The sequence below is a fragment of the Rosa chinensis genome, chromosome 7 (assembly GCF_002994745.2).
Source record: "Rosa chinensis cultivar Old Blush chromosome 7, RchiOBHm-V2, whole genome shotgun sequence".
Classification (NCBI taxonomy): Eukaryota; Viridiplantae; Streptophyta; class Magnoliopsida; order Rosales; family Rosaceae; genus Rosa; species Rosa chinensis.
Genome location: NC_037094.1, coordinates 51,630,288 through 51,656,480, shown reverse-complemented (window position 1 = coordinate 51,656,480; position 26,193 = coordinate 51,630,288). Strand labels below are relative to the sequence as shown.

The following is a 26,193-nucleotide window of genomic DNA, read 5'->3' as shown; positions in this document are numbered from 1 at the left end:
ATTGAGGCTAGCTGCACATAAGAGCAATATTTATGGTCCCATCATAAGCTAAAGACAACGGTAAAGAGTGCTGCTTTTCGAATCCTGTGGTTCTAGTTTCTTCATGCTTGCAATTATTAAAGAGGAAATATTTATAATGATCTGTTGAACAAATAATTGAGGCTAGCTACACATAAGAACAATATTTATGGTCCCATCATAAGCTAAAGACAACGGTAAAGAGTGCTGCTTTTCGAATCCTGTGGTTCTAGTTTCTTCATACTTATCTTCTTTCAAAAAAAAAATAAAAGAAAAAAGTTTCTTCATACTTGGTACGTAGAAGAGAGGTGAGAGCACAGTAATCCAACAATTTCATATTCATCTCCGTTCTTTTTCTCTTTCAATTATAACCAAGTTCTAAACACGAAAATGGCTGAGGCACTCATCTCTGTGCTTCTGGAGCAATTGGCTTCAGTAGTATATAAACACACAAATGAAGCGGTGAAACTGGTTTTGGATGCTGAGAAAGACGTTAAAAGTTTCAGCAGCAAGCTCAAAGCTATCCAGGCTGTGCTTGAGGATGCAGAGAAGAAACAAGTGATGGAGGCTAGCGTGGGAGACTGGTTGAAGAAGCTGAAAGATGTGTCGTACGAGATGGACGATGTGCTAGATGAGTGGAATACTGAAATTCTCAGACGACAGGTGGAGGAGATGCAAGACAAGGAAGGAGAAAATGCTCTTGTTACCAAGAAGAAGGTATGTTTCCCCAAGCCATCTGATTGCTTTTGTTTTGGCCAAGCCAATAAGGTCATTCATCATCATAGAATAGCTAGAAGGATAAAGGAACTGAATGAGAAGTTGACTTTGATTGCTGCTGAAAGAGAAATGTATGGCTTTCATCAATCCACAATAGGTGGCCATGATGATCAACAGCTTATTCAACGGCAGAAAACTTCATCTTTGGTCGATATATCTATGATATTTGGCCGAGAAGTAGAAAAAGAGTCTTTGTTGAGCAAGTTGTTGAGAGAGAGTAACCAGGATGGGGGGAGTAGCCAAGAAGGCAAGCGGTTCCTTGTCATCCCTATTGTAGGGATGGGAGGGATGGGGAAAACTACTCTTGCCCAATTAGCCTATAATGATGAAAATGTTACAGCCTATTTTGATAAGAAAGTATGGGTTTGTGTCTCAGACCCTTTTGACGAGATTAAAATTGCCAAAGCGATCATTGAGAGTCTAGATAAAAATGAAACCCAAAGAAATTCAGATGAGTTGGAAACCCTACTCTTATGCATAAAGACTCATGTTGAGAGTAAGAAGTTTCTCCTAGTCCTAGATGATGTGTGGACCGAAGACAAAACCAAGTGGGAAAGTTTGAAATTATCAGTAATAATGCAAAGTTGTGAAGAAGGGAGTACAGTACTGGTTACCACGCGAAAACAAGGGGTTGCTGAAATGATGAGAGCAACCAGTAGCATGATCCATTTAGACAAGTTGAGTGACAAGGATTGTCTAGCATTGTTCAATAGCATTGCATTTTTGGATAGGGAAGAAGATAAGGCTAATGGGTTTGGAGTGATTGGTGAGGAAATTGTGAAAAAGTGTAACGGTTTGCCTCTTGTTACAAAGACTTTGGGTAGTCTATTGTGGCATAAGAAAACAAGAGAGGAATGGCGGGATGTACTAAATAGTCAGATATGGGAATTAGAAGAAGTTGAGGAACAAGTTTTTCGACCACTGTTACTTAGTTATTATGATTTGACCCCTGCACTCAAAAGGTGTGTTTTGTATTGTGCACTATTCCCAAAAGATTATATGTTCGATAGAGATAATTTGATTGAGCTTTGGATGTCACAAGGTTATCTTAATTCAAAGGAAAACAAAAAAATGAGAAGAAAAAGTCAAAATTATTTTGAGAGTCTAGCAATGCGGTCTTTCTTTCAAGATTTTGACAAAGATGACTTGGGAAATATTATAGGGTGCAAAATGCATGACATTGTCCATGACTTTGTGCAGTTTCTCAGTAAAAAAGAATGCATGATAATAGAAGTTGTTGAGAGTGCTACTAAAAAAATGGACCTATCAGGTGATAAGGTTCGTCATTTGACTTTAGTGAGTGTACCCGAAGGTCCACTTCCTACTTGGTGTTTTGGGTGTAAAAATATGCGTAGCCTTACACTCCTTAATTCAAAAATTACAGCCATAAGCCCCGGTTCAATTTTGCAAATGAAATGCCTCAGGACATTGAATTTGCGTGGTAACAAGCTCAATGAAGTTCCAAAAGAGATTGGTGAATTGATTCATTTGAGATATATGAATTTGTCTAGGAGTGGTAATTTCAAAGAATTACCGGATGCTGTGTGTGATTTATACAATCTACAAACTCTGGACGTTTCGTGCTGTGATCAACTAGAGAAACTACCCAAGGCAATGGGAAAGTTGATTAACTTGAAGCATCTACATGTTTGGGGTTGTGAGGAGCTGAGGTACTTACCGAAAGGGATTGGGAGTTTGAAAAGTCTGCAAGTACTGGACTGGTTTTATCTATGTGAGGGTGATGATGAAGCATTGAAATTAGGAGATCTCGGAATCATGGACCAGCTTCAGGGGAGCCTTTTTATAGATGGATTGGGGAATAAGGAAGATGCGAGTGAGATTGAGAAAGCACAGTTGGGGAATAAGGAGCACCTCTCTCATTTGGGAGTAGTTTTCCAGGTCGGAGATGAAGATGGAGAGCAGAGAAAAGGTGATGAAGAAATACTGAATGCATTGCAACCGCATCAAAATTTGGAATATCTTGTGATTGGGAATGGCCATGCCACCATCGAGTCTCTCTATCGGATCAAGTCTCTACACAATTTGAGAAAACTTCATCTCTATAATTGGCGATTCTGGGAAGTTTTGCCTCCTCTTGGAAAATTGCCATCGCTTGAAATTCTGGAGATATGGGCGATGAAGAAAGTGAAAAAGGTAGGAGTTGAATTTCTGGGAATAGAAGAAGAAGAAGAAGAACAAGTCTCAGGAATTCTATTCCCCAAATTGAAACAACTCTGGTTTTTTGCCCTGAAGAACTGGGAAGAGTGGGCCTTTCTTTCTGAAATCACAATAATGCCACGCCTTTCTGAGTTGCTAATTGAGAGTTGCCCAAAGCTAAAAGCACTGCCAGACTTCCTCTACAAGATACCAGCACTGCGTACTTTGGAGATCAAGGGTTGTCCAATTCTGGAAGGAGAATACGAAAAAGGAGTGGCACAACATTTCTCACATCCCAAACCTCACAATTCGAAGTTACTGAACAGGTATCGATCACCAAATGCAAATTATGAATGAATCTTTAATTCGATGACTCTATTATGTAATTCCATTCTGGTATTCATATTGTTGGATTTCAACTACTTTGCAAATTTGCAATTCCGTTCACATTTTGCACAATATATATATAATCATCAATTCTTTAATAATCATTATTGTATCTTGTTTATGTACTCCAACGCTTACGTTTACACACTTGTTCAACTTCCATAAGATGATTTTGACTCCAATCCAACTTGATCAACAAATCCTATGCAGGAGGAAATTTTCAAGCGGTTGCAAACCATAAACTGGCTCTTCCTCCATCCTTGTTCAGAGGTAAGTACTATTTCTCCTTTCCTTTTTTGTTTTTCTTATTTCTACTTTCTGCATTTCTTTTTCTTTTCAGTTTCTAATTTAGGAGTTGGAATTTTGATTATCTGTTTGTTTGCAGCAAATCATTTTGCCTTCGACCAACATGTGCTTCATCTCTTTACTTGGCGTGCTTCTGAATGATGGGCTTCCATGTCCTCTCATGGATGCACACCGCACTCAGGTCTGAATGATGCTTCATGAAGAACTTGCAAATGCAAATGGAATGTGTGCAAGTCCAATCAGGATATGGGAACCAACCCAACAGAGAGTGAAGTTCTCCGGACAGAGAATCTTTAGTTACACTTAAGGACTGCATTGAAGCTTCTAGGACTAAGAATGTCATTGGAGTTGTCAAGCTGATGAAGCTCTCTAGATAGGTATGCTAGCTAAATACACCTCAATACCATTCCTCTGATTTCTCTCCATTAGATCAAATCTTCAAGCTTTTGTTCTTTATTTTCATGTCTCTTTTCTAAATCCTTATGCTGAGATGAAAAAGAAAATTTTGACCTCAAACTGTTACAGCTAATTCATATCGAAACTGTTTGTTCTTCTTAGCAAAGGTCATGACTGAATTAACTTGTGAAGTTGGAGTTCATCCAGTCTGATGTCTCATGCAACATGTTGGGGGTATGGACTATTCTTCAGTAGCTTAAATATTTCAAAGGTATATAACAGTGGCATTATGTTATATTGTAATGTTTCAAGATAGTACAATTGCATGCTAAAATGTCACATTAGAGTAGTAAAGGAAAGGAAAACCTATATAACTTAGTTGAAGCCTTGAAGGCCACTTACAGTATTGGGTGAACTGCTTGCTAATTCACGATTTCTATATCTCATGCTTTCAATTTATCAGCCTCTTGGGTACAGGGTTTGGTTGTTAATTTGTTGAATGCTATCTGATTTTGTTAATTTGTCCAGGTGGAGAAATAAATCTGATTTTGATGAACACATTCTAAGCAAGACGAAATATGTATCAGGCGGACTTTCACCACAAATGAAATTTGGTGTGCATTTGACTGATTTAAGTGGTCTTAACTCAATATGTTATCAGTATCTTAAGCTCCAGAATTTGGTGGGCTTTGATCAAACTATATTGCGCGCCTAGAATTGGAAATATATTGGTGCATATATATTTTAGTTAATAATTAATTAAAAGGTTAGTGTATGAAGCTTGACAAATGTATTTTAATAGAAGCTCCAGAATTCTGTTGGGACTAGGGAGTTGTTTCCTTGTTAAACCACAAAAGCAATAGCTTGTCATTCCTCTAGCTACACCTTGTCTATATGCCTTTTAACTATGAAAGAAAGAAAATCTCTTTCTTCAGTGCACTGAATGCCAGTTTACAAAATTTTGTAACTTATTTTTTAGGTATTCATAAGATATCATATTTATTGTAATCATCTGGTAATATGTAGGTATTCATAAGATCTGGTGTCTTTGAAAACGAAAAAACATAGCCTATTTTTGTTTTGTAAAGTCGTTTTTAGGCCACTCCTTCCCTATGCCTTTGTCGTAATCTTTAATTGAAAAGAATAACAGCACTTCTGGAAAGATTTGTTAAGAATTTTAATGCCGCTGCATACTTGTTTTGGATTGATGTCTCTTAGTTTCAGTTTATACTGTAGTCCCCAAATCATGTCTATTTCCTACCCTTGTTGTCTCTTTCTAGTTTCTACTCAGTAAAAGAATATAAATGTAAATTTACATACAGCTAGGTTTCATATTACTTTGCATTATCTGCAATAAGATTACTATTATTTAGTCACTATGTCTTCTCTCTGGAATCCAATGCTTATAGTCCCTGGTTGTCAATTTCTTGAACTGTCAAAAGATATATTTACCTCCAGCTGGAGAAATGAATCTGATTTTGATGAACATGTTCTATGCAGGATTATGCATCACATGGTCTTTCACCATAAAGGAAATTTGGAATGCATTTAACTGATTGAAGTGGCCCTTAGCTAAACTAGGTGCATGTTAACGATCCACATGTTCAGTGATCCATTGCCATACTTTAAAGGCTTTAATTTAAGCACTTTTTAGTTGTCAAATTATCTAATTTTTATTAGGTTTGACAACTAATTTCCATGGCATATGGGTTTTCTTTTCTTGGGCTGAGGCTTTCTTTGGAATGGATACAGATGCGAATCGGAAGCTTTTTGTACAATCTGCATCCTAACAATAAACATGGAGCTGGAGAAATGGCGTTTCTGTAGCTGTACTCAGTGGACATCCTCTGTAGTCACTATTAAACCATTCCACCTCCCTATCATGAAAGGTAATTCTGTAATAGTCTAGATCCATTGTGTTAGGCTACACCTGCATATACTCTCTCCCCTAAATATTGCAAAATATATGCCTGTGTACTGCTGCTTATATATATTTTAGTTACAGATGTTAAAAGGTTTAGGTTCTGAAGCTTGATAAGTGCATTACTAGGACAAGGGATGTGAAGATACAAAATCAGTTGAAGTTAAATGGTGGTTCAGTAATAGGAGCTACGGGATGCTTTTGAGCGGTAAGTTGTTTAATTCCTTGCACTAGGTTGTTGCTGTCAAGTCTGTTTGATACTTTGATATTCTTTTCTGGTACTTAAGTAACAGAAAGTTGTCCCACACTTTCTCCTCAACCCCTCTATTTTAAATTTCCAATCACTCAATCATCCAAAATTCTGAGATCAGTTTGTCGTGGCCTTCCATTGCCAATCCCTCCTAAGTGCATTACAGGTTGAGGATTGTCAAGCGGTGGATTACACCATAAAGGAAATTTCAGAGGCAATAATTTGGAAATTTAGACCTCCAAGACCTGATGATGATCCCCCAGTAGGCCTTATGCTTCTAAAACTTGGAGGCTTAAAACCATAGGTAGGCTTAAAACTTGTATTCAAATACAAATTTTGAATACGTAGTATGGAATTTATCACTTTCAATTCACTTTATAAAGAAGTGCTCTAATTATGTATTTTCTGTAGGCATAAAATGTCGCCAGGCTACATTTATGAACCACTTTGAAGCTTCAAGGGCCAAGAATGGCATTGGAGTTATCAAGATGATTAAGTGCTACATAGGTAAGCTGGATATATAGCTCAGTATCAGAACGAACTTTAAGTTCTTTGTTAATTTGTGTTTAAAACTGGTACTGATGATATATGATTATATATGCTTTGTATGTTATATTAATGTCTATTTCTTACTAGTCATTTCTTATCTTTTTACTACTCATGATACAAGGATATATAAAATTTTGGGTGTTGTACTGAAATGCGCCGCTTACTGATGTTGGTTGCTTATTTGTTGAAGAACTAAATGATCAACAACACCTCCTTGACATTTTGCTGAACTAATTCTAGGTAGGATGGATTGTCGAGCAGTTGTACACACCGCAAAAAACTTGGTACCCATTTGACTCGTTGAAGTGTCTCTTACCTAAATCTAGGTACATGTTAAGAGCTTCCTAAGGAATCCAAATATCATGGTTAGCATGGGTTTGATATCTGATATTGTTGGCATGGGTTCTCTTGTCTTAGGCTGAAGCTTTTTGTTGAATGGATGCCGATTGCTAGAAAAGAACTTGGAAGCTATTTGTGCAATCTCTATCTTAACAATAAGCAAGCAACCAGGTAAACGTTATTCTGAAATATGTACTTTCTAATTAGATTATTTGACAGTTTTGATATGTAATTTCCTTGGCGCCATTGGTTTTCTCGTCTTAGCCTGAAGCAATTGTTTAATAGATGTTCATTGGTAAATGGGCCTTGGCAGTTGTTTGTGCAATCTGTATCTGAACAATCAGCAAGTAGCCGGTAAATGTTGCTCTGAAAGATTTGGTGGACATCCTCTTACTCAAACTCTGCCAACATCACCGTCCCAGGTAAATAACTATACGGTCCACATCCGTGGTACTCCTTTCTGTTATGCTGCATGCCCATATTGTCAGACCTTGATCAAAATCAGTGGCCTAAGAATGCAAATACAGCATTGCATATATATTTTAGTTACAGATTCATGTTATAGATTGAGTTTTAGTCTCCGAAGCTTAATAAGTGAATTTATACTAGGATAAGAAATTTGAACATACGATATCATTTGTAATAAAAGGTGGTTTAGTTATTGGAGCTGCAGGGTTATTTTAGTATGGACGGTATGGTGTGTTGCTTCTTTCCTGTTAAATCATGTCTGGTGTGTCTCAACAATGTTGTTTTGCTTATTTTACTTTTTCCATCATCTTGTTCCCATGTTTTAATTTAATTTAAATTCAAATTCATAACACATACATTTTCAGGTAATATAGAATTGGCTTCCTTTATTTTAGTTATGATAAGTCATCAAATGTGCAACCTTTTTACTCAGGATATCTCACCAAATGACATGTATCTACTACATTCACTGCATTGAAGCATCGATCACGGAGTAGGAAGGGAGCTGAGAAGCTGATGAGGTGTCACTTAGGTAATCAGCTAGATACCTCTATATCACAACTTGGTGTTCTTCGTTACCATGTGTTTATTGTAAGGATGGAAGGTTTTTAGTTTAGCTTCGGAGAGATTTCATAGGTTTCCAGTTAGCTTAGAAGAGATTGCTATGGTGTTAATTATTACGTACTTCTCCTTATGTCCTCTGCTTTCCTATTACACAAAATCCTGAATTCCTGTATTTATTTTGTTATGCAAATGTATCTCTCTTATAGTCTTGTGTGATCTTATTTAATTGTATGAAGGGCTTGATTTTACGCTTTCATGTTGTCAAACTTTTCCAATATTACTACGTTTGACATCTAATTTGCAGGACATGGTTTTTCTTGTCATATAGGCTGAAGTCTTTTGTGGAACTGAAGCTGATTGGGATTTGAGGCAGAAGCCAAGTTCAATGATGGTTAACTTTGCTATTGAGGTAGAACCCTCTGCTGTTGTTGATGGCATCAAACTGGCTTGTCAGTTAAATCTGGAAAGTGTAGTGACTCGCAGCAGTTGATTGCAGCACCGAACAATTGATCGAATCGATATAGGTAGTTGGAGGATTTATCTTTTTCTCATTGATTTCCATCATCAACTGAGTCTTGTGGTTGTCGATTTATCCTGAAGCAAATTGTGCTACTGATGTGGCCGCTAAGCTTGCCAAATCAAGGTTCGCTGTAGTATGGGTTTGATTGACCCCCGACCTCTTTAGTGTCTGTTTAAGTGATGGTCTTCCATGGCCACACTAAATTCCATTTCATGTTGTTAAAGTTCTTATGCCTGGTGCTTTGTATCAGCTGACTTTCCTTTCTATTTTTGTGCTCCTCATGCATGTATTTCTCTTCCCTCTTGGACTTCCTTAATCGAAGTATTTCAGACCCAAAACAAAAACTATTCATGCATTTTCTCAACATGGTGCCTAATATTGATGGTCACTAGTTGGAGTTCAAGATCTAAGCTTACTCCAGCTGAAGTGTGATAGGAGCATATTTTATGCAATATTTTTGTTATAAACTCTTATGTTTTCTTTGTTATTCTATTTTATTTTTAGATAATTTATTTATTTTTGTATTTATTTATTAGGTTTTTCAAAGCAAACTAAAAACAAAGAAGCTTAAAGAAGGAAATGACGTGGAATTATAAAGCATCCGGATTCATTCAAGAATCCTTGATGGACCAATGATAGCTTAATCAATGAAGCTACATAAAAGATGGAGTCAAATTCAGCAAAATTAATGATGTGGCAAATTCTCATTGGATGAGTGATGTCAATCATTGATGGACCAATCGGAAAATTAGTCAGAGACTTTTTTTGAAGCAAGGAGTTAGAGATCCACAAGAAAACAAAGAAGAAAGGTCTTGGACCAGAATAAAGAGCCGTTGGATGTTAGAATCAAAACCTGCATGTGACACATAAGAAAAGCAAGAAACCATTCAAACTATTCAAGGAGAAGAAGAAAAAGCTTGAAGCCCCAAAACGATTGATCTCTGCCTTTTGACGATCGATCGTTCATCCTGTTTTCATCATCTTTTCGATATTTGTTTCTCTCTCTACCATATATGACTTTATTTTGTGTGTCAGTTTACTCAGTTAACATTATGAGTAGCTAAATTTCCTACAGTTAGGGGCTTTCAGCACTAAACATGATGTGATTTATGATATTGGCATTTATTAATATATTTCCTGAATTTTGGATGTTTATTTGTTCATTTGTTTATCATTGATTAGTTTAGTATGCTTGTTAGTGGTGGAAAACATTAGTAAGCATGCTAGTTTATATGGCTATGAGTGTATGTATGATCATCATTCTAGAGTAGCAAGTGAATTACTTGAGCCCCATTCTTATGAACCAATACCTAGGTAGATCGATTAAAACAACACCAGCCAGTATCGAAATTGCCTAGCTTTACTCAATATTTTAGTTCTTAAAGACTTAAAATTTTACACCCCCACATAACCTCCATATTTCATAAATTTTTTTTTTTTGATAGATGGGGCCAAAAGGCGCACACAAATCATCAAGTAAGACATTGATAACTTGCAGAGGAGGTTGCTCTATGAAATGCACTCCAAGATCAGCACCAACACCATCTTTAGAATGCAACTCCATATTTCATAATTTATGTTTCTATGTGAATAACAAGTTTTTTTTTTTTTCAATGTTTTGTTCTTTTTCCATCAAATTTTACATATATTTCTTCATTTTATCGGAATATATCCTAAATATCTTATATATTGAGGATATATGATAATATAGCATAAATTTTGCAAAATCGATGAAAGATAAGATATTTTCTCCCTATGATATATCAGTCTCTCTAAAAAGGGAGATATATCAAGAATATCATAGATATTTCAACCCTTGCCATCACCACTAGACAATGATTTCATTTATGATATCTTTATTAGCATGTTCCTTTTCATTTGGATGTCTTTACTCAGGTTAACCTGCATGATGTGTGCATCCTAATGCAACTTTTAACGGACATTTGATGAAAATGAGTATGTTACTAGACATATACTAGGGGGAAAAGGCCCAGAATAAGCCCAACTCACATGAGAGAGAGGAATTAGAAAGGGCAAGCCCTAAGGCCCAGCTCACCAGGCAGCATTGCTGCAGTCCTGAGAAGATGAGACCCTAAAGCTAGCCCAGTACCCATTCCTTCCCGGCCTCTCTACCACACAGGTCAGCTAGAACTGGACTTACAGGGGAACAGCCTACCCCTCATTACTCCAATGGCTTCTAGCATCTTTCAGCCATAGAAGCCCCCAAAATGGTTTAAAGTGAATTAAATTTTTGGAATTTAGCCAACTTTCTCAACATGATTATTCTTGATCGAGAAAACAAAAGGTTTTCGATCACTGCTGATATATTATATATAACAAAAGAAAATTTTTTGGTGAAGAATATACCTACATTAATTTGATCCTCAAATGCGAGTCTCATGTACATCTCTAATATTAATCCTTGGAGCAGCATACATGTCGATCGACTTTCCCTTCTTCGAGCCCTGGGCATGTTGCGCCTGCCGGCAATTGTTGCTTCTCCGGAGGTGGATTGAATCCTTTATCGTGCTAATATGGAGCTGCAAACTCGAATCTATGGCCGGTACAATATGCATGCTTGTCATGTATGATCTGTGGCACTACTGCAACAGCCATCCATTGCTGCCGCTAATAAGGAGAGACTATATGCTTATTATACATATTTGGTTCTTCATTCTGCACCCAAGGATCGGAATTTTCTGTTACTGTATTAGTACAAGATGCGATGCATTCCTAAAAAATTCTAGTGTGAGCGCTCAGTTGATTAGTAGCTTGATGATGATTCGGAATCCGTTTCATTGCATGTTGACTTTCAATTTCATTCTGCATTTTTAAACTATACGATTTTTATTTGATCATCAAAATATCTAATACCCCATCTCCAAGTCATTGACAAGACTAAGGTATCTATATATATTGATGAATGAATACGTAGCTAGCTTATTTGAATTCTAGGGCACAACCCTAATTTTAAATTGGACTTTGTTTTTTATTTTACTTTTTCAATACAAAAGATAAATCTTTAGGATCACAGATCCAATACTCGCCATTGCTGCGATGGCTCTTCTCCTTGTTTGTGATAAAATCCCATACTTATCTATTCTAAAAAATAAAAAATAAAAAATAAAAAAAATCTCATACTTATCTCTTCATATATGTTTGTTTGTGTTTGTGTGTTTGTGTTTTTTTCTTTTCTTTTTTGAGGAGAAACGATAATTATATTGATAATTGGTGATCGTCTCATTTAAGCTTCAAGTTGTGGCTTTAAAAAGATTCCAAGCACATTTTTAGAGAAGCTAAATTTGCGGCAGATCGGTTAGCAAATTTGGGATAGGCCTCATCATGGGCCGGGCTAGGACCAACCCTACCCTAAATTTTAGGGCTTAGGGTAGGGCCGGGCCGGGCTTTGACCGAGTCAACAAAAAATAGGGCCGGGCCGGGCCAAGGCTCCAATATGTAAGCCCTTACCCGCCTTTAAAGCCCATTCCGCAAGGGTCAAAAGGGCCGGGCCGGGCCAGCCTTTTTGAATAGGGCCAGGCCGGGCTTTTGTTTAACTCACATAAAACAAAATTTTGACAACCAAGTATGCTCTCTGTCTGAAACTTCCAAAAAAAAAAAATTTGAACTCAAAAACGACTTCAACAATCATACTTGAGAACTTGGGTTAATTACAAATCCCACTACACCTGAGTTAATTAGGCATTCTCATTGAAATTGCACCCAGAGGCTACAAAAACTCTTTTAATCAATTCACAAAAAGTACCGCCATATTTGATACAAAAACTGAAGCAAACTTTCCTCTCGTAAGCAAAATTTCCTTCATCTCTTACTAACATCAACAGGAGAAACAGGCTTTTTCATGGCAACCAAACAAAGAACCTGCAATACACAAATATATTTCAGTTCAGCAACATTACATGTCATAGGCGGCTAAAATTGCTAGTCATGACATACAACAACCACATGCCTACAATTTAACTCTGCAATAACATGTCATAGTTATATGATAATAAACAATATAGTCTTTAGCTAAACTATATTAGTTGGACAACCATATAAGATTAGTCTACCAAGATAAAGACTCAATTGACATGTTATCAGAGCTTGACTCTGAATAAAGATGGGTGGTAGTTAGTTACTTGTGGTAATAATCTGCAATTCAAGGCCTGTATAGTACAAAGTTTAATTATACATTGGCTGGGAGGAGACCATATCCATTACGAGTTCTAAAATATAGCCAAAAATCTAAAGGCTTCATTATGGCAAGAGAAGAAGCGAGGAGATTATGCCTACAAAGATGTGTTAAACACTTCCCCAACAACATCAAGAAAAACCATTGAGAAATAATTTGAAAAGAAACAAGGTTACAATATAACCTTGTGTTAGCCTTGTGTTTCTTCAGGTTAGCCTTGTGTTTCTTCAATTTTCTGGGCTTGCATAAATCATTCAACCACTCATTGGCATCATTTTGCATTCTGATTCACACCCTCGTGGCCTCGTTCAATCTAGCCTCTTTTGATCTAAGCAGATAGCAAATATTGCTCAAGTTCCTGAATCGGAATTGAGTTTGGGGATGTTTTGGATGAAGGTGGCTGAGGTTTGGTGGATTATGGTTTTGGAGGAGATTGGGGAAGTGGAATAGAGAAGAAGAGAGTGGCGGATTGGGAAGGGTCTGTGCGAGTTCATGCTTCTCTCCAAATGGCTGCCGCCTCCTGCTACTAAGCTCAGTCGCTCAGAATCTCAGATTAGAAGTTTAGGTTGAGCTTGGATGACCTAGATGGCTCTCTCTCTTTGGGCCAGGAAAATGGGCCTCATATAGTCATACATTAATTGGGTTTAGGTCAGAACGTACCCATTCTGCCATTTTCTAATAACAGTTTATATATTTCCATTTCTATGTATTATGTAATAGAAAATATTAAAAATAAAATACAAATTTTAGGGTTGGGCCGAGCCGGGCTTTTAGGGTAGGGCCGGGCTTCATTTGCATTACCCATACCCTACCCTATTTGAGAAAGGGTCGGGCCGGCCCGCCCTAATGGAAGGGCCGGGCCAGGCTTCGGCCCTAGGGGCCGGGCGGGCTTTGGGCCCAAGGGCCATATGATGAGGCCTAATTTGGGACACATGAAATCATCAAATTGTCCGTGGACTTATTTGGTGACTCATGTAATCTTATTTGATAACTTGAATAGCGGGTGCCGTAGAGATTCTTCTGTCTAGTTTGTTTGTTTGTTTTTTATTTTTCTTATTTAAAAAAAAAAAAAAAAGTCATACGCAATGCGTAGTTCATTTGAATTCAAATTTGACTAAATAGATAATGCTATATATCATGATAAAAAAATAATAATAATATTAAAAAAAAAAAAAAGAAGTCATACCCAATGTGTAGTTCACTTGAATTCAAATTTGACTAAATAGATAATGCTACATATCATGATCATATCTACTAGCACACTACACCCTAAAACCACCTAACTCACTCTTGGGGACCATAAATTTATAAACTCCGCGCCCCCCATTTCATCTATCACGCACTGAAATTCTACCATAAGCACCACAAAATAGCAAATAACTAAATGAACATAAAGAGCTGAAGATGCATCCCTCGATACCAATAATCATGCAGGCCATGTACAAAATTCTAGAATCTAAATCAATCAAGCCATACCCTCAGGATTGTGGATTAAACCACCAAAAAGGGCGCGGCTTGAATGATTTATCTGTCACATTAAGGAGCGAATTAAGCTTTTTTCCTTGGGAACCCCCATCTCCGCTTGTCCTTACTTGTCGTTACTCTTCTCATCGGAGATAAAAATTTCGTTGAAATCCCCAAAACACATCCATGGAATCATGGACATCTTGACGTATAGCACCCCCATGTGATTGATAACTTGACAAGTTTGAGCGGGCGCTCAATTACTAACTTGACAATCGAACCCCTCCATTTGTTGACTTTCAGTTTCATTCCATAATTTCAACACCTAGACTTTTTAACATATCCTTCTCCTAGTATTTGATAAGATTGTAATAAGTAGCTCCTTTGAATTCAAAGTTCAAACTTGACTTTTATAGCCGGATAATCATGATCATATTGGTGGATTCACACCACAACATAATTGGGTTCAGAGAAAATTTTTGATTCTTCTCTTTTTAATTGTTCCTAATTAGTATAAATAGGCGGCCTCTCCTCACAGCCTCAAAACGCGAAGCAAATTAACATGGCTAGAGACAAAAGTATGGGTGCAATAGTTCTTCTTCTTGTTTGTGGTATGATCCCTCACCTCTCCTCAACTATTGTCGTTGTAATTAAACCTTGTGTAATTAACTTGTCTTTCAAAGTACAGACAGAAACATATATTCATTGTAAGTATGCAAATGTATATTTGTCAGATTAAGCAAGTAAAGAAAGGATTGAAAAAATGTGAAACACTTCTCCAACTTTAACAAATCTACTTCTGAATAGCATGGTTTTTATAAAATTATAAACCCTATTGAGTAGTATATATATCGTGCATGATCACAAAGGTGTTTGCTTGATTATGAAGTTACGATCGGATAATGTATGGGCAGGTTCAATCCTACTGGGTATGAGTCCAACCGAGGCCTGCCCTCAATTTTGCTACGAGGCAGCTTATATGACTTGCCCGTCTTCAGGATCGACGCATATTTCTCCATCTTGCAACTGTTGCTTAGCACCGCAGGTTGGCTGCAAAATTTACTACTCTGATGGAACTCTAATCTGTACTAAAACTTGAATATTAAGACGCATGATCATCATGCCCTGGTATTAATGGTTTTAAGTAATGAAGTAATAAAAACGAGAATAAGAAACAGACTTCGATGTCTGGGTTATATGAGTTATATCTTTGCCGTCCGATCTCTCTTTATGATTTCTACTTTTTTTAATTTTTTTTTTATGTAATCTAAAAGAGAAAAATGAAAAGAAAAAAGTAAAAAAAAAAAAAAAAAAAAAAACAACAACAACAACAACAACTATTAGAAGACCACCAACGTTCAACAACACCAAGCTACAATATTAAGAAGTTAACTGAATCTGAGCAATATATATAAACCCTAAGTATATTGAAATAGGTGTGTAGTATACTGCCTGGGAACAAGATCGATGCGTCCATGAGGATGATGGCATTTTATCAGTATAAGAACACTAACAACACCAATGAGATTCCAGAACCCTTAATTAGTTCCACATCAGAAAAATAAAGTCATATATGCATTGATTAGTCCGTTAATGCAACCAGCACCACACACTAATTAATATTGTTGGATACATGTGTGTTGAACCCGTTGATGCTTCACCATAACAGTAAGGAAACTAGAAGAACTGCGTATGCGTGCAGTAATTAATATCACTCTACTGGTAGTTTTGGCTTCTTTGTAAATGTGTCTGCACTCTGAACATCCTGTTGATGTTGTCTTCACTTGAAGGCATAGCAGCCGAAAGAATTGAAGACTTTTTGGAGTGGGTAGCCACATGTTTTGCATCCCATGTTTGCATGTGCCAAGTCTAATAATACATATGTGGACAAGGCAATTATGGAGCAGCTGCATAAAGCCATGGAAAGAGAATATATGGCAGCTGGAAAGTAGAGAAAGAGTCAAAAAGCTTGTTGAATTTGGCAGCCTAGTGTTGGTATTCATGATGACTGCGTGTGCTAGACATAGCACATAATTATAGACAGAATTGGGGCATTGCAGCCGTATGGGAAAATAATGAGAGGAACGTGAAGCAGAGAGAAGCAGAAGGGAGAAACAAATTGATAGCCATCCTTGAATACTCATAAGCCTTCCTATTCTTGTTGGTGACTTAGCTACTCCATAGTTGAAGCTTCTTAAGCTTAGTTGTTGGTGTTGCTATGTATTGTATATGAGAAGTAAGAATTCTTCTTCTTCTCTATTTGAATCAAAGGAGAGTTAATAGGTTTGGGTGTATTGGGGATTTGGGTAGAGAGAGTTGTTCATAAACTCTAATTGTATGTTTCTCCAAATTGATCATAGTGGAATATCTTGCCGGCTCCGTAAGTGGATGTAGTTCAATCACACTGATTGAGTGAACCACTATAAATCTTGGTGTTTCTTTGTGGTTTGCAAATAAGTTGTTTTATTTTGCTTTGTTTGTTACTGTTGAATTCATATCAATACCTTGTTTGTTACGCTTCCGCACAACAAACTGGTATCAGAGCTCCGGTTCTGAATTTGGGAGTTGTGTATTGATTGGATTCAATGGTTGACACAAAGAAAAATTCGAGTTCGGGTTCATCGTCGTCGACTACTAGGCCATCAATTGGCAATGCCAAATTTGAAGTTGAGAAGTTTGATGGAACAAACAATTTTGGCATGTGGCAGTGTGAGATGATGGACGTCTTGTGTCAACAAGAATTGGATATAGCTCTTGAAGACAAACCAGAAGATATGAGTGAGAAGGAGTGGAAGCAGATTAATAAGTGGGCTTGTGGTTCTATCAGATTGTGCCTTGCAAAGGATATGAAGTTCTTTATCATGAAAGAAACTTCGGCAAAACAGCTGTGGAAGAAATTGGAAGACCAATACATGATCAAGAGTGCTGAAAACCGGTTTCACCTGAAGAGGCGGCTTTTCCGATTCAATTATCGGCAAGGTATTTCTATGTCTGAACACATCAGTGATTTCAATAAGATACTTGCAGATTTGGCTAATTTAGATGTGCAAATTAGTGATGAGGATAAGGCTTTGTGTTTGCTAAATTCTCTCCCTGACGAGTATGAGCATTTGATTACAACTTTGTTGCATGGAAAAGAATTTGTGAAATTTGATGATGTGTGTAATTCATTGATAAATAATGAGTGTCGAAAGAAGGAGAAGCAATTGCAGAAAGTGACAGGTGAAGCACTTGTAGTAAGAGGAAGATCTAGAGATAGAAATTTTGGTGGAAAAAGAGGTAATTCTCGTTCCAAGTCAAGAGGCAAATTTCCTGCAAAAGATGAGTGTGCTTTTTGTCACCAAAAGGGGCATTGGAAGAAAGATTGTCCCAAGTTGAAGACTAGAGACAAGAAGGGTTCTGAAGTGAATGTTGCAAAATCTGAAGATGATGATGATTTTGGTTTTGCATTGAGTTGTTCATCTACCTTTGATGATGTTAAAGAGGATGAGATTGATTTTGCTTTGGCAAGCTCATCTTCACTTGATTACTCTGAGAAATGGATTCTGGATTCGGGTTGTACACACCACATGTGTCCTAACAAGGAATGGTTCTCTACTTTAAGAGAACTAAATGGTGGAGTAGTTTTGATGGGAGATGATAGTCCTTGCAGAACTAGAGGGATTGGTACAATTCGTCTAAAAATGCATGATGGGGTTGTTAGAGAATTGACAGATGTTCGGTATGTTCCGAACTTGAAGAAAAATCTTATCTCTTTGGGAACTTTAGAATCAAAGGGTCTTACAATCACATTGAAGAATGGAGTTGCCAGAGTTGTGTCAGGTTCACTTGTGATGATGAGAGGTACTAGAGATAGAAACTTGTATTTTCTACAAGGGAGTACAGTGACAAGTGAAACAGCAATTTCTGAGACTACAGATGATGCAGATACTACCAGATTATGGCATATGCGTCTTGGACATGCTGGTGAGAAAGCAATGCAGGGATTAGTGAAGCAAGGTTTGTTGAAGGGTGCAAAGACTTGCAAATTGGAATTTTGTGAACATTGTGTATTGGGAAAGCAGACTAGAGTGAAGTTTGGTACTGCAGTTCATCAGACTAAAGGTGCTCTAGACTATGTTCACACAGATGTGTGGGGACCTACCAAAACTGCATCTTTGGGAGGTAAACACTACTATGTCTCTTTTGTTGATGACTTCTCTAGAAGAGTATGGGTGTATACCATGAAGCATAAAGATGAAGTCTTAGATATATTTGTGAAGTGGAAGAAGATGATTGAGACTCAGACAGGTCGGAAAATTAAGAGACTCAGATCAGATAATGGTGGTGAATACAAGTCTGATCCATTCTTGAAGTTATGTCAAGATGAGGGCATTGTGAGACACTTCACAGTTAGAGAGACACCGCAACAAAATGGGGTGGCAGAGCGCATGAATCGTACTTTACTAGAGAAAGTTCGATGTATGTTGTCTAATGCTGGATTAGGCAAAGAGTTTTGGGCTGAGGCAGTTACATATGCAGGCCATCTCATCAACAGGTTGCCTACTGCTGCAAATGAGGGTAAAACGCCCATGGAGGTATGGTCTGGAAAACCTGCTACTGATTATCATTACTTACATATTTTTGGTTGTCCTGCTTATTTTCATGTCAGGGAAAGCAAGCTTGATCCGAGAGCCAAGAAAGCTATTTTCTTGGGATTTAATGATGGTGTGAAGGGATTTAGGCTTTGGTGTCCAGATGTGAGGAAAGTTATTGTAAGCAGAGATGTGACATTCGATGAGGCTGTTATGGTTAATCAGAGTGAGCAGACTGATTCTCAAAAACAGAAGATGACCATAGAGAGTTTGAAGCAGGTGGAGTTTAAAGAAAAAGTTGATGAAACTCCAATTGATCCAGGTAGTCCTACAGTTGAGCTAGATGATTCTACAAATGAAGATTCAAGTATTGAAGTAGACGCTCAAGCTCAAGAGTCTCCACAGCAACATGGACCTATTGCACTTAGAAAAGGAAAAAGAAATGCTCCAAAGCCGGCTTGGCTAAATGATATGGTAACTTATGCACTTCCAATTATTGAAGAAGAAATTCCTTCTACCTATGAAGAAGCTGTGATACATGCAGATAGTGTAGAATGGGAAAAAGCAATGGATGAAGAGATGAAGTCTCTTCACAAGAACAAGACTTGGGAGTTGGTTCAGTTACCACATGGGAAGAGAGCAATTGGCTGCAAATGGGTATTTGCTAAAAAGGAAGGATCTCGATACAAGGCTAGATTGGTAGCTAAAGGCTATGCACAAAAAGAAGGAATAGACTACAATGAGGTATTTTCTCCTGTTGTGAAGCATTCTTCTATTCGTATTCTATTAGCCTTGGTTGCACATTTTGATCTTGAGTTAGCACAACTTGATGTCAAAACTGCATTTTTACATGGTGAATTGAAAGAAGAGATCTATATGACTCAGCCAGATGGTTTCAAAGTTGCTGGTAAGGAAAAATTGGTTTGCAAACTGCATAAATCATTGTATGGTTTGAAACAGTCTCCAAGACAGTGGTATAAGCGGTTTGATAAATTTATGTTTGGTCAGAAGTACACTAGGAGTCTTTATGATCCATGTGTTTACTTTCGCAAGCTACATGATGGGAGCTTCATTTATTTGCTCTTATATGTTGATGATATGCTAATTGCATCTAAGAGCAAGGTGGAAATTGAAAAATTAAAATCACAGTTGAGTGGTGAATTTGAAATGAAGGACTTGGGAGAAGCTAAGAAGATTTTGGGCATGGAAATTGAAAGAGATAGATCGAAAGGCAAGGTTTGTTTGTCACAAAAACAATATTTGAAGAAGATACTACAGCGGTTTGGCATGGTTGATAAATCTAAACCTATAAGTACACCACTTGCCTCTCATTTCAAGCTTAAATCTTCTATGTCTCCTAGCACTGATGATGATAGGAAATATATGGCTAAAGTTCCTTATGCTAGTGCTGTTGGTAGCTTGATGTATTGTATGGTGTGTACTAGACCTGACATTTCACAGGCTTTAAGTGTGGTGAGCAGATATATGCATAACCCAGGAAAAAGTCATTGGCAAGCAGTGAAATGGATTCTACGGTATATTCTTGGTACTGTGGATGTTGGAATTGTGTTTCAGCAGGATAAGATGAGTCAGTGTGTTGTTGGGTATGTGGACTCTGATTTCGCAGGTGATTTGGATAAGTGCCGATCTACTACAGCTTATGTGTTTACTCTTGCTAGTGGAGCGGTGAGTTGGAAGTCGAACTTGCAATCTACTATTGCTTTGTCGACTACAGAAGCTGAATACATGGCGGTAACAGAGGGTGCAAAAGAAGCAGTTTGGCTTCGTGGTTTGCTTGAGGACTTGGGAATAATTCAAGATTATGTGGATCTCTATTGTGATAGTCAGAGTGCTATTCATTTGGCAGAGAACCAGGTTACTCATGCTCGCACTAAACATATCAATGTCAAATTTCACAAGATTCGTCAACTGGTGGAGGATGGTGATATAGAGCTCCTGAAAGTTGGAACTGAAGACAACCCTGCTGATATGTTGACCAAACCAGTTCCATTGAGCAAGTTCAAGCATTGCTTGAACTTGATTGGTGTTCGTAAAATTTGATCTTCCCTACGGGGATGTTGGAGCGGCAAATTGGTATATGATATTCTACTTGTGATGTTATTGTATCAAGTGAAGCCAAGGTGGAGATTGTTGATGTTGTCTTCACTTGAAGGCATAGCAGCCGAAAGAATTGAAGACTTTTTGGAGTGGGTAGCCACATGTTTTGCATCCCATGTTTGCATGTGCCAAGTCTAATAATACATATGTGGACAAGGCAATTATGGAGCAGCTGCATAAAGCCATGGAAAGAGAATATATGGCAGCTGGAAAGTAGAGAAAGAGTCAAAAAGCTTGTTGAATTTGGCAGCCTAGTGTTGGTATTCATGATGACTGCGTGTGCTAGACATAGCACATAATTATAGACAGAATTGGGGCATTGCAGCCGTATGGGAAAATAATGAGAGGAACGTGAAGCAGAGAGAAGCAGAAGGGAGAAACAAATTGATAGCCATCCTTGAATACTCATAAGCCTTCCTATTCTTGTTGGTGACTTAGCTACTCCATAGTTGAAGCTTCTTAAGCTTAGTTGTTGGTGTTGCTATGTATTGTATATGAGAAGTAAGAATTCTTCTTCTTCTCTATTTGAATCAAAGGAGAGTTAATAGGTTTGGGTGTATTGGGGATTTGGGTAGAGAGAGTTGTTCATAAACTCTAATTGTATGTTTCTCCAAATTGATCATAGTGGAATATCTTGCCGGCTCCGTAAGTGGATGTAGTTCAATCACACTGATTGAGTGAACCACTATAAATCTTGGTGTTTCTTTGTGGTTTGCAAATAAGTTGTTTTATTTTGCTTTGTTTGTTACTGTTGAATTCATATCAATACCTTGTTTGTTACGCTTCCGCACAACACATCCTAGTGAGGTGCTTCATTTTTGGGTAGATGGTCAAGGAGAATCTTTGTTGTCATTGATGCAAACAATGAGTGTCCTGGAGTCTCCCTCAATTTTGTTTATGTTAATAACCAGCTTGCAGTAATGGAGCTCTGCTTAGACATGCCTGTTAAACCTCACGCTTCAGCTACACATCATTAGGGTTCGGGTTCATAAGAAAGCATGAGAATCTCATCATCATAAAAACTTTAATTATGAGTTTTTTACAGATGAGAAACCAAAAGAAGACTGAATCATGCATGCTTAAGAATATGGTAAATAAAATAACCAAGTGACCACAGAACCAAGACTGAGAAAGTATCTCTTAACTACGAGAAATTCTTAGGTAGGGCACCCCCACCACGTCACATTTACGACGATCCATTCGTAGCTTGACACGTGTGATTTTTTTTCCACGCCAGATTGCTGCAAAAAAGGCTTCAAACTTCCAATCAAATTTCAATGTCCTGCCAAGAGTTTTGCCTAAATTAGAATTCCTCGACTATATCGAATCTAGGAACAACAAACGAGGCCTCTGTTCTCTCACCCTCACCCAATTCATCATCCTTTCCATTCCATTCCAGATTCACCAAAATAAACACAGCTCGACCTGTTAGTTCATTCTCATCAGTAAGGTATTCGCTTTTTAATTCTTGTTGAATTTCTGTACTTCTTGTCTTCGTCAGTCTTTTCTTTCTTGTGAGTATTTCGTGTGAAGGGGGTGGAGAGGAGATAGGTTGATTTTAGTCAGGATTCTGGAAATTGTGAGGTTTTGGAGGTGGGTTTTATTGGAATTGAAATCATTTTGAGGTTTGAGAGGTGGTTTTTGTTGGGTTTCAATCTGGGCATTTCAATTGTTTTGCCATGGAAGTGGTGTAGAGGCGAGCTGCATGGAGAAGAGTTCCTTATAAACCAATCTTCATGCAATATAGAGAGGAGTCCCTTATAAACCAATCTTCATGCAATATAGAGAAGTCTTCTCTTCAACTTCCTAGGCGTAGTGATCATTGCTTAAGCTTGTCAATAAAAAGTGTTTGCCTTTTACGTTCAGTGAGCAAAAAAAAAAAATATTGCTTTCAACTTTATATGTTACTCGACCGGATGAGGCTATAATTGTTTCTTACATTGTATATTTGTTGTTTGACAGATTTCAATTGGCTTGTAAAGGAATGGAGGAAACTATTGGAGACGAAGAAGAACTCAAAGTGGGAATGCAAGTACACTCTGATGATGCGGCTTACAATTTATATAACACCTATGCTGTGAGGAAGGGTTTGAGTGTTCGTAATGGACATATTTGAAGAGATGCATCAAATGAAATCCGTCAACGAGAATTTCTGTGTTCAAAGGAGGGGTTTACAAGAGACGAGGATGTATTTCAACCAAACAAACACAGGAAGTTAGAAACAAGAGTGAGTTGTAAGGCTATGATATCATTTACAATGAAAGATGGAATATGGACAGTATCGCAGATCAATTCAGATCATAACCATGAGCTTGCAAAGCCCGACGAAAGGCAGTTTTTGAGATCAGGGTGAAAAGTAACAGGTGCTTGTGGAAATATTTTTACTTTTATGTATGATGCGGGCATAGGACCAAAGAAATCATTTTTCTACATAGCAAATGAAGTGGGTGGTTCGGAAAATGTTAGGTGCACTAAGAAGGACGTCTATAACTACTTGCAAAGGAAAAAGAATGAAATGTTGGAAGCAGGTGATGCACAGAGTTTGCTGAATCACTTTAAGCGCAAACAAGGTGAGGATCCTTACTTTTTCTACTCAATGCAATTGGACCAATATAGCTGAATGACGAATTTCTTTTGGAGGGATAGCAGAGCAAAGCTTGATTATGATTGTTTTGGGGATGTTATATGCTTTGACACAACATTTCGTATGAACAAGTATAATTTGATCTGTGCACCTATAGTTGGAGTTAATCATCATTGGAGAAATGTTTTTTTATTGGATGAGACTACGGAGTCATTTGTTTGGTTGTTTGAGTCATTTTTGGAGTCAATTATGGGAAACAAAGCACCAAAAACTGTTTTCACAGAGGAAGATAAAGCAATGGCAAATGCAATTGAAATAGTGTTTCCAAATGCATGTCATCGATTGTGCACTTGGCATATTGCCAAGAATGCCAGCAAGAGAATTGCTAGTAACCTTGGAAATCCTGAGTTCAAGAAACAGTTCAACCATTGTTTACATGGATGTAGTACTAAAGTTGAATTTCGAGTTTCATGGGATAGCATGATTACTAGATATAATCTTGGAGATCATACTTGGCTTACAAAGTTGTATTCACTTCGACAAAAGTGGTGTCCAGCATTTAATTTGGATATTTTTTCAGCAAAGATTAGATCAACTCAAAAAGGAGTGAAAGTACAAACAATGTGTTCCATGGAATCTCTACACACACAATGGAGCTCATTAAATTTGTTCATCACTATGAGAAAAACATTGAAGAGAATCGTTTAGCAGAGTTGGAAGATGACCAATGTTGCAAAAATGGTGCACCACGTCCAAAAGTATGGAGTAAAATGTTAAGGAGTGCAGCCAAGGGTTATTCTAACAAAATGTTTCAACTTTTTGAAACAGAATTCTATGGCTGTATGGGAGTTAGACTAAAAGAAGTTTCCAGCCGGGATGGAGTTTATATATATCAAGCCATTGAAGATGGTCGTCAAAGTGTGCACAAGATTGAATATAATTCTACATCCTTGAACATTAATTGTTCTTGTGAGTCATTTGAGTCGCTTAGAATCTTGTGTTGTCATGCTTTGACGGTGTTTGATATGAATAATATCACTACTTTAGCCACTCAGTATATCTTGAAGAGGTGGACTAAAGAAGCAAAGAAAGGGATTGTGGTTAGCAATAATACATGTGGAGGAACAAGTGAGAATTCAAAGTCTGCTAGAGTGTTGCGCCTTAGCGAATTGATGCATGAAGGAAATAGTGTGTATGACATAGCCTCACTGACCTGTTCAGGTACTGAAATTGTCAAGGATCTGTTAAAAGAGGCAATGAAGAGCCTTGAAAAAGATAAGGACACTATCTACGTGTTGGAAAATTTGAAGAAACTTGGTGACCAATCTAACTCTGGCATTCCTAGTAATGAGATACTAGTTTTGAATCCACCAAGTGCAAAGACTAAAGGAATGAAAAATGCTAGAATCAAAGACGTGAGGGAGATAAACCAATGGAAGAAGAGAACAAAAGGTATATATATATTTAATGATTCTCATTGTGTTGTTGTGTGTTTACTTAAGCTGCTCTTTTCTTCTTGACTAAAGTTTATATAGCTGAAATTTTTATTGATGCAGAACAAGAAAGCCAAGAAAACAATGATCCAAAAGCTCCAAATCATGTGTCTACATCTAATCATCAATTTGGTATACTTAACACCTCATTTTATAATCAGGTATACATTTTGAAACTTTCCATTTATGAGTTTTTATGTATTACAGAGGGAGTACTCTTACATGTCATTTTATGTTTTAGGGAATTTTAAGTTGGCCTTTTGGACATCCCAATCCATTTTTTAGCTATGGTCAGATACCTTTCTCAAACCAAGTATGTGTGTGTGTATATATATATATTTATTTATATTTGAAATTTTTGTACATTCCTACATTTTAATTGCTATAATGAAACTAAATTAAGTTTCATATTTGTAGAATTCAACTTACTCAACTACAAGTCTGAATCTTGCACCAACTACAACTCTAACTACAAATACTACACTCAGACAACAACCTCAGTGAAGTCAGGTTGTGTTTTTATATTATCTCCTTAAGTTGATGACATGAAACTCAATTACATGTATGAGTTAGTGAAGTTATATTGTGCAGGTTTAAATGATGCAGTACTAAGAGGATCTCTTTTGTTAGACTTGAAGACAAGTTTGGGACTGATTTTGATTAAACTTGTCCCCCATTTGTGCTACATATAATTTAATCTCTGTGAGATATGGTTTGGAGAACATGAACAATATTTCAAACCTAGTTTTTGAGACATGTACATCTGACATTTCATTTTGTAAGGTTCTTTTACAAAAACATGTGCTGCAAGATTGTGTAGTTTGGTTCCATGTAACTTTCAATTTATCAGTTCCCCCTTGAATGATACTGATGATATAAGTCAACTAGTTTTAACTTCTTATTTCATGATGCAAGTATTTGTTGCGGTTTATATATGTGCAGCTTCAACTGAGGGAACACCCTCCACTGATATGACTATTTTGATCAACTGTTGCGTTTTGCTGAGCGTTTTGCTGAACAGTATGTCTGGGCTGCAATTACTCTTCTACTTTCCATTGGCTGCAATGGCTTTTGTTTTTAACAGCTATTTCATCCCACTGTATACTTGGCTTTGGC

At 37.3% G+C, this 26,193-nt stretch overlaps 2 protein-coding genes across 48 annotated transcripts in view; both read left to right on the top strand.

Annotated features, from left to right (window-relative positions):
• The first annotated feature begins 276 nt into the window (after positions 1 to 276).
• LOC112176375 (putative disease resistance protein RGA4) overlaps positions 277 to 26,193 on the top strand; it is a 63,547-nt gene continuing 37,630 nt past the window's right edge. For 5 of the 42 annotated variants that reach the window (XM_040510363.1, XM_040510366.1, XM_040510367.1 and 2 more), the window contains exons 1-4: positions 277 to 3,278; positions 3,550 to 3,609; positions 3,725 to 4,022; positions 4,204 to 4,312. In XM_040510363.1, coding sequence (XP_040366297.1) covers positions 409 to 3,278; positions 3,550 to 3,580 — 2,901 coding nt within the window. In that variant the 5' untranslated portion in view covers positions 277 to 408 and the 3' untranslated portion in view covers positions 3,581 to 3,609; positions 3,725 to 4,022; positions 4,204 to 4,312. Of the gene's footprint in view, positions 3,279 to 3,549; positions 3,610 to 3,724; positions 4,023 to 4,203; positions 4,313 to 4,569; positions 4,656 to 5,541; positions 5,931 to 6,046; positions 6,171 to 6,333; positions 6,517 to 6,623; positions 6,720 to 6,951; positions 7,088 to 7,178; positions 7,272 to 7,364; positions 7,523 to 8,001; positions 8,101 to 8,436; positions 9,017 to 9,188; positions 9,795 to 26,193 lie in introns of those variants that run through there. The other 37 variants (XM_040510358.1, XM_040510355.1, XM_040510338.1 and 34 more) reach the window with 37 other exon arrangements.
• Positions 22,298 to 26,154, top strand: LOC112176378 (protein FAR1-RELATED SEQUENCE 5). Of its 6 annotated transcripts, none has more exons than XM_040510370.1 (6): positions 22,298 to 22,450; positions 22,963 to 25,036; positions 25,141 to 25,238; positions 25,319 to 25,367; positions 25,495 to 25,587; positions 25,669 to 26,154. In XM_040510370.1, the coding sequence occupies exons 2-6, from the start codon at positions 24,235 to 24,237 to the stop codon at positions 25,767 to 25,769; spliced, it is 1,143 nt and encodes a 380-aa protein (XP_040366304.1). In that variant the 5' UTR covers positions 22,298 to 22,450; positions 22,963 to 24,234; the 3' UTR covers positions 25,770 to 26,154. The 6 variants fall into 6 exon arrangements, with proteins under 6 accessions (XP_040366304.1, XP_040366303.1, XP_040366305.1 ...); XM_040510369.1 differs by having other exon boundaries at positions 25,120 to 25,238; XM_040510371.1 differs by having other exon boundaries at positions 25,120 to 25,238; positions 25,319 to 25,390.